Below are 8087 nucleotides of genomic sequence, written 5' to 3'. Positions count from 1 at the left end.
ATGAGGAATAGATGAGGGCATCCGATTAATAAGATAGCATGCAGTGAGAATAACATCACCCTAGAATTTGTAGGGAACAATGCCATCAATTAACAAAGCACGAGTAGTTTTAACAAGATGGCGGTTCTTGCACTCGGCTACACCATTTTGTTGGGGTGTATGAGGGCAAGATGTTTGATGAAGAATGCCATAAGACGAAAAGAATTGGTGAAACTAATGAGATAAATACTCACATGCATTATCACTACGAAAAGTACGAATAGGAATACCAAACTGAGTTTTTATTTCATTATAAAAAACTGAAAAACAAAAATAACTCAGAACAATTTTTCATTAGAAATAACCAAGTACATCTAGAATAATCATCAATAAAAGTAACAAAATACTTAAACCTAAAGTATAAGGATGACGACTTGGTCCCCAAATATCAGAGTGGACGACAAAAAATGGGGATAAAGCTTGACGACTAAGATGACTTGGGAACATACTACGAGTATGTTTCCCAAACTAACAAGACTCACAATTTAAACTAGAAAGAGACTATAAATATGGAACCATTTTCTGAAGCTTGACAAGACTTTGATGACCTAAAAGAGCATGTATAGTGAGAGAAGAATCCACGATGCAGCAGGATGAAGAAGAAAGAAACAGTTGATAGAGGTCATGAGACTCACATTCTTTGGTAATCTCCTTCCCCGTACTCCGATCCTAAAAGATGACAGAGGTTTTAGTAAAGGAAACAACACAATCAATGGATTTTGTCAAACGACTAATAGAAAGTAAGTTAAAAGGAGAATCTGAAACATAGAGAACATGATCCAAAGATAAATGAGGTAAAAGAAGAACTGTGTCGATCCCACGGGATTGGACCAGAGACCCATTGACCACAGTAATAGTAGGAAATGAACTAGTGGTACAAAGAGAAGAGAATAAGGACTTATTACCAGAAATGTGATCAGAAGCCCCAGAATCAAGAGTCCAAGGGCCTAGAAAGTATAACTGATAAATCCCAGCAAAAAAATTACTAGTGGGAGCAATGAATGCAGTAAGACCAGATGTTTTCTTCTCAGACCACCAAGTCACAAATTCATTAAGAAGAGCGACAGGAGGTTGCACAGCGGAAGGTAACCCTAGAACAGGAGCACTAGAGGAAGCCTGAGCAACATGAGCATTTCAAGGAGGCTGAGGTGTCTTGCCATGGTGCTTCCAACAATGGTCAACAATATGATTGGTCTGATGACAATGAGTGCATAACAGCTTTCCCTTAGAGGGTTTACGTCCATGACCATAACCCTAAGCAGTAAGGGTAGAGGAGTCAACGGTATCAACAGGAGGTACATGGGTCATAATAGGTGCTAATGATGTAGAGGGCTTAGATGGAATCCTAAGCAAGATAGACATCACAGAATCTAGTGTAGGAACTGTACCAGACCCCAAAATTTGATCCCGATTGGCAGACAAATGGGAAGATAAACCATATAAAATGAACATCATAAAAAGGGTATTGCGTTGTTCCTGCTCCTTAGTAACATCACCGGTAAGGGACAAAAGTTCATTAAGATCATAAAGCAAACTCTGAGCTTTCCCCAAATACTCAGACATAGGACAATTGAAATTTCGAGGGGCAAAGGTAGTCATCAATTTCTGACACACACCATAGAGTCTATGTGTATCATTGATGTACAATGCCTTTGCCTGACTTCAAATAGCTTCACAAGTATTGGCAAGTAGAAAAATCTGCTTAATTGAAGGATGAAGAGTAGCTTTTATGAGACTGTACAATTGAGCATCAATCATCTTCCTCGTGTGCACTCATTAGCCGCAATAGAGTCAGCCTTAGTAGTGAGATGGGATGTATAATCCTGTCCATCCAACCAAAGTCGTAGATCTGACGATCAAGAATCATAGTTTGACCCATCCAATTTATCCATACTCAGCAGAGTAAGGATATAATTGGAAAAAATAGTAGACTCCCCTTTGGGGGCAGGCGGAGACCCAGAAACAGAAGAGATAGAGGAATCCGTATTAATCACCCAACAAAAGAAAGAACAGAAAAATCAGAAAGACAAATCACAAAACTAACTTGTAAAAGAGGGATCTGTGTGTCAACAAAAAACGATGTCGAAACACCAAAACGGACCAGATCCAGAACTGTCGTAGTGAGAAGAGAAGAACGCAACTGGTCGCGATCAGAACAGAGCCTCTACGCGCTGCTAGTCTGGAGAAGAAGACGCACCTTGCACGCGCGCGTGGGGAAGCGGTTAGAGACACGACCGGTGCAGGCGAGACTGCGCTGCTTAGACGAGCACGTTGGTGGGTGGATCGTTGAAACGGCCACCGGACAGTGGTGGTCGATGACGGAGATGCGGCGACAATGGGGTTCTACCGTCTGATCACGGAGAGAAAGATCCAGCAACGATGAAAATACGATATAAGAAGGAAGGAAACGTCCGGAAACTGACAAGGAGACAATATCCGAATTTTTTTTTGAAAAGACGATGAACAGTGGGTTCGCCGGAAAAAGAAACGGATCAAAGTTCCTTTCGATAGGCTCTAGATACCATATTGAAGTACGAGAGACAAAAGAAATTGTGAAATAATCTGTGTATTGAATAGGTACAGGTGTGTACAATATATAGAAATCTAATGGGCTTAATCCAGACGTAACTTAAATACTAATAAGAAAAATATATATTTATAATATTATTTCCAACATATATATATATATATATAAATATTTCTCCAGCCACTTGAAATAAATGTATCTCAAGCTACCCCTTTTAATTATGTATGGGTAGTACATAATTATAATGTTAACTCAAGCTACCCTTTTTAATTATGTACTATGAGTAGTACATAATTATAATATTGAAATTGTTTTTTTCTATCTTTCAACGTCAGCAGACAAGTTCTGAAAACAAGTTCTGAAAAGTAACTGAAGAGAGAAAAAAAAGCAACTTTAATAATATAACTATATACTACTTGTAATATATAGTTAAAAGAGATAGCTTAAGATAAGCTCATTTTAAGTGGCCGAAAAAATATTAACCCATATATATATATATATATATATATATATATATATATATATTTGGTATATTACAAAGTTACCTTAATAACTTTATGCTTAGCCTCTGTTCTCGCTTCTTAGATAGGTTGTTTACGTAAGACCTGCAACATTTTTTGCATATGAATCATGTGCTCAAGACTCTATTGTTTCTTTCTGTCGAACATTGAATGGTCTGCGGCCCCTTTTATTTCCATGTCTTTCTAAACGCACACAAAAACCTAACTATATATACCTCTATTTCCTTGCACTTTCATTATTCAACCTGGTTAGCTACTCCACTCATAGTCAAACCCTTAATACTATTATTCCTCAGTCACCAGCAGCTATGTTCATTTTCTTTGCTCTTTTCATCTCCTTAGGGTTTCTCTTTCTCTCCTTTCTCTCCTCACTCAACAACACTAATAAACCCAAACATTCACCCTTGTCCTCAACCCATTCCCCTCCTTCATACCCAATCATTGGTTGCCTCATCTCTTTCTACCAAAACCGCCACCGTCTTCTTGACTGGTACACCCAACACTTGTCCCAATCCCCGACCCAAACCATCGTGGTGCGCCGCCTCGGCTCACGGCACACCATCGTCACCGCGAATCCTATTAACATTGAGTACATCCTGAAGACCAATTTCAAAAACTTCCCCAAAGGAAAACCCTTCACTGAAATCCTGGGTGACCTTCTTGGTTGTGGCATATTCAACGTGGACGGCGAGTTATGGTCCACACAGCGCAAATTAGCGAGCCACGAGTTCAGCACAAGGTCCCTCAAAGAGTTCATCGTTAAAACCCTCGAAGAAGAAGTCCAACAGAGGCTAATTCCATTGCTAGAAAGTGCTTCCAATAACAACAACGTTTTGGACTTGCAAGATATATTAAGAAGACTCACATTTGATACTATTTGTAAAGTCTCATTAGGCAATGATCCTTGTTGCTTAGACCTATCTAAACCCTTGCCACCACTTTTAACCGCATTTGACACGGCTTCTGAGATAAGCGCCATGCGTGCAACCGCACCATTGTTTCTCATGTGGAAGATCAAAAGAGCATTGAATTTAGGCTCCGAGAAATCACTCAAAGAAGCCGTTAAACTCGTTCACGAGTCGGTTCACAAGATGATTGCTATCAAGAAGAAAGAAATCAGGAGTGTTAGGAAGGGTGATGCTGGCAATGATTTGTTGACAAAGTTGTTGGAGATGGGGCATGATGAAATCATGGTGAGGGATATGGTTATAAGCATGATAATGGCGGGGAGAGACACGACATCGGCGGCGATGACGTGGCTCTTTTGGTTGCTATCGGAACAACCAAGCAAAGCGGAATTGATAGTGAAGGAAGTGAAGGAAGTTTTTGGAGGAAAAAATAATGGAGGAGAAGTAGATGAGTTGATGAGACCTTTTGATTATGAGGGTTTGAAAGAAATGAAGTTTTTGAAAGCTTGTTTGTGTGAATCTATGAGGTTGTATCCACCAGTGGCATGGGATTCAAAGCATGCTGCTAGTGAGGATGTGTTGCCTGATGGCACTTTGGTAAATAAAGGAGATAGGGTGACTTATTTTCCTTATGGGATGGGGAGGATGGAGATGTTGTGGGGGAAGGATTTTGATGAATTTAAACCGGACAGGTGGTTTAATGAACCGGGTGAAGATCACATTAATGGGGTTTTGAAATCAGTGAACCCTTACAAATTTCCTGTTTTTCAGGCCGGTCCAAGAGTTTGCCTTGGGAAGGAGATGGCTTTCATTCAGATGGAGTATGTGGTTGCTTCTATTCTGAACCGGTTTGAGATTCGGCCTGTTTCGGTGGACCAACCGGTTTTTGTTCCTCTTCTAACGGCTCATATGGCTGGTGGGTTCAAAGTTAGGGTCCACAAGAGAACTTAAATTGAATACCATATATATATACCCGCTTGGTGGGAGCTAGCATAGAATGTTTTTTTTTTTTTTTTTTATTTTCTTATGGAAAAAGTGTGTATTATTTTAAAAGATGTAAAGTTGTGTTATTTTAAGTGAGGGAAAGAAATAAATAAAGAAGGAGAGCGAGTGGACAAAAAAATATAAAGGTGTGAGTTCCACTTCTTTGTGAGAGTAAAAAAATATAAATTGTGTCATTTAAAAAGATAAACGTTTTTTCCTTTTCTTATTTGCTTTGCTTTTTATTTGTGGTGCTAAATTAACATGTTAACATGCTTTGAGAGAGACACGTTTGGGTATTTTGAATGTGGAAAGTTGTTTTTTTTTAAAATAAAGGTATTGCAAAATAGCAAGCATGAAAGGTTCTGAGCGACCCCAAATAAGAAATGGAAGAGGCGTTAAAGCTTTCAGTAAAGCGTCCTTCTGAATCATCTAGATTCATATATGAATGAGGTTGACAATAAGTTGTTTCAAAATTGACTCTTTGTCCTTTTTGTTGGAGGTGTTCCAGAAATGTCTGTGATTGAGTAAATAGTTCTACAAATGAATGGATCGGATCGAATTGGAAAATGAAAAGATTTGTACAAGTTATACCCTTTGTCATCACTTTACAGAAAATCATTAGGTATCAATATGTTAGATACTTGTGACTCGATTAGTGAAATAGTACCTTTCTCCGGAAAAGCATGTTTTTTTCAAAGAAAAAATATTGTTGCGAATGAACAAGATATTAAGAAATTATTCACACGTAAAATCATAATTATTAATACAGGAGAAGTTCGTTGTGCGAGGATCACTATCAATGTGCTAAGGTTACACCAACCATAACAAGTAGGTCTGACACCACATCTCAACCCAAAACCTTAAAGCATTAGGTTCATGAGTCCTCCCATTTATATTCACTCCACTTAGCATTAGGTTCATGAGTCCTCCCATTTATATTCACTCCACTTAACCCGTTATCAAACAATGTAAGACTCATCACACTTGAGTATCTCTTAAACTGAGTACTCAGGCCCAAAGTTTTCAACTCACATCTAGTCAACCACCACTAGGCTAGCTCAAGCCCAATCAGACTCTGAATCCAGAGTCAGACGGATCCAAATGGAGCCCATGATGTGAGACAACCACTAATGGGCTAAGCTGGGCCCGATATCATTCTCAACTCAAAACCTTAAAGTATTTGGTTCATTGATCCTCCCACTTATATGCATTTCAATTAGTCCGTTATCAACCAATGTAAAACTTATCACACTTGAATATTCCATAACTTTCAATTTCGTTAATGCAACCACCTATTTCTCCGATATTCAGTTAGAGGCTTAATTTATTATTAAACTGCAAAATCCAAGGAGATATGCTTCTTGAATATTATTTTTTACACACCATATCGGACATGACCTTCTTTCGTAGGAAAATAAAGAATCTGTATTGAAATTTATATTTCGTTTTTTATTATCTAAAAATAAAGTGATGTAAAAATATGATATAATAAAAATAAAGAATCTGTATTAGATTAAAATTTTAAAAGACTTTTTTGAGATAAAAAATCTTATAGATTTTAAAAGACTATTTAGAATTGGAGGGACTTTAAAGAATTTCTTAAAAGACTTTTTTCACAATCAAGATTTCATAAGATTGGATTTTAAAGGATTTTAATAGAATTTATAAGATTTGAAAGGATAATATGGATTTATAAGATTTTTAAAAATCATATAAATTTTTAACAAACATTCAAAATTACAAGAGTCAATAAAAAAAATTAACAAAGGAATGCAATGATATTAATAAAAAGGTAAAACATAATATATTTTTCTCAATCAGTAAAATTCATGATAAATTTTCGTTTGAAATTTTCTGCAATTGATCGTGTAAACCTTAGGGTATTTTTCTACGGGATGAGAGTTTTCTAACCATATATCATATGCATGTTTTCATTGAGTATTCTAAGAAAATTTTGAATCTGAATTTTTGGGTTTTATTACATGAAAGTTTAAAAAATTTCTCAAATTATTCTCAATCGATACATTGAAACCTTAAATTGCTTTGAGACTTTTGAAAAATAAGTTTTTAGTGATCTATTGACACAAAAATTGTTTGAAATTGTTTCTTATAGCGAAGGAATTTCGTTCATGAATGTATTGTTATGAAACATAGTGTTCATATTATGAAAATTTTGATCTTTATTTAAATTGATCTTCTTTTATTGATGTAAAACGAAAATTAATTTGGGAGTTTTTGTTTCCCTGTTGTTTTCCCAGTATTTTATGTTGTTTTTAATACAAAAAACACACATTTTTGTACCAAGAAAAATCATGACCTGCTTGAAAATTATTTTTTAAACTTTCAAAAACTCTCAAAAATTATTCCAAAATCTGTCGTTTTGAGATGGATCAGATTACAATCTTGTTGGATTGTTGTTTCTGGGTTGTTTCGTGATGAAAATCGCTAAAAAATCTGCTATTTTTGAGCTTTGACGAAGCTCCCATGGCGAAACCCGATTTCGAGCGAGTCGACCCGCCAAAGAGTAAGAAGAAGACACGACAATAGAGAAATCTCAAGAAATCCTAAGGGTTAGGGTGAGATTGTGAGAAAGATATCTTATTTATATTTCTCACTAAAAAGTCTCACGAAATTTACACCAATATAAAATCTATTAAAATCGTTAGATTTTTGAATACCACAAGATTATTTTTCCTTTGTTTAAATTTCATTGAATACCAACGGATTTGGACCGATTCTAAAATAATCTTTTAAAATCCAAATCGAATACCACGTGACTTTTTTTCAATCATTTGAAATCCTAAGTGAATATCAATGAAAATTTTTGTCTAAAAATATTCCATTAAATGTTTTTGAAATCTCAATCCAATACACCCCATAGAATCAAAACCGTTACACTCAGCAATAAGCTTGCTAGCCCGTATCCACATGATAATGATGGATTCTTTTGATTCATTATTATCCTTGGCAAGTCAAATGTCATATCCTGAGTGGTTTTCGAGTTAATTATTCAGCTATTATTGTTTTCTTCCTTATGTGACATAGAAATCATCTCGCAATTTGTGATGTATAATGAACTCACTATGGAGGAAGATTCGGGTAATAATT

The 8087-nt window shown here is 36.2% G+C and overlaps 1 protein-coding gene across 1 annotated transcript; it reads left to right on the top strand.

Annotated features, from left to right (window-relative positions):
* The first annotated feature begins 663 nt into the window (after positions 1-663).
* LOC133286359 (cytochrome P450 94B3-like) lies at positions 664-4946 on the top strand. Its single transcript, XM_061483765.1, has 2 exons — positions 664-682; positions 3394-4946. The coding sequence occupies exons 1-2, from the start codon at positions 664-666 to the stop codon at positions 4944-4946; spliced, it is 1572 nt and encodes a 523-aa protein (XP_061339749.1).
* The last annotated feature ends 3141 nt before the right edge of the window (positions 4947-8087 follow it).

This window comes from Gastrolobium bilobum, unplaced genomic scaffold (genome assembly GCF_033153095.1).
Source record: "Gastrolobium bilobum isolate Gb01-03AN ecotype WA unplaced genomic scaffold, APGP_CSIRO_Gbil_v1 utg10884, whole genome shotgun sequence".
Classification (NCBI taxonomy): Eukaryota; Viridiplantae; Streptophyta; class Magnoliopsida; order Fabales; family Fabaceae; genus Gastrolobium; species Gastrolobium bilobum.
This window is presented reverse-complemented; position numbering and strand designations above follow the sequence as displayed.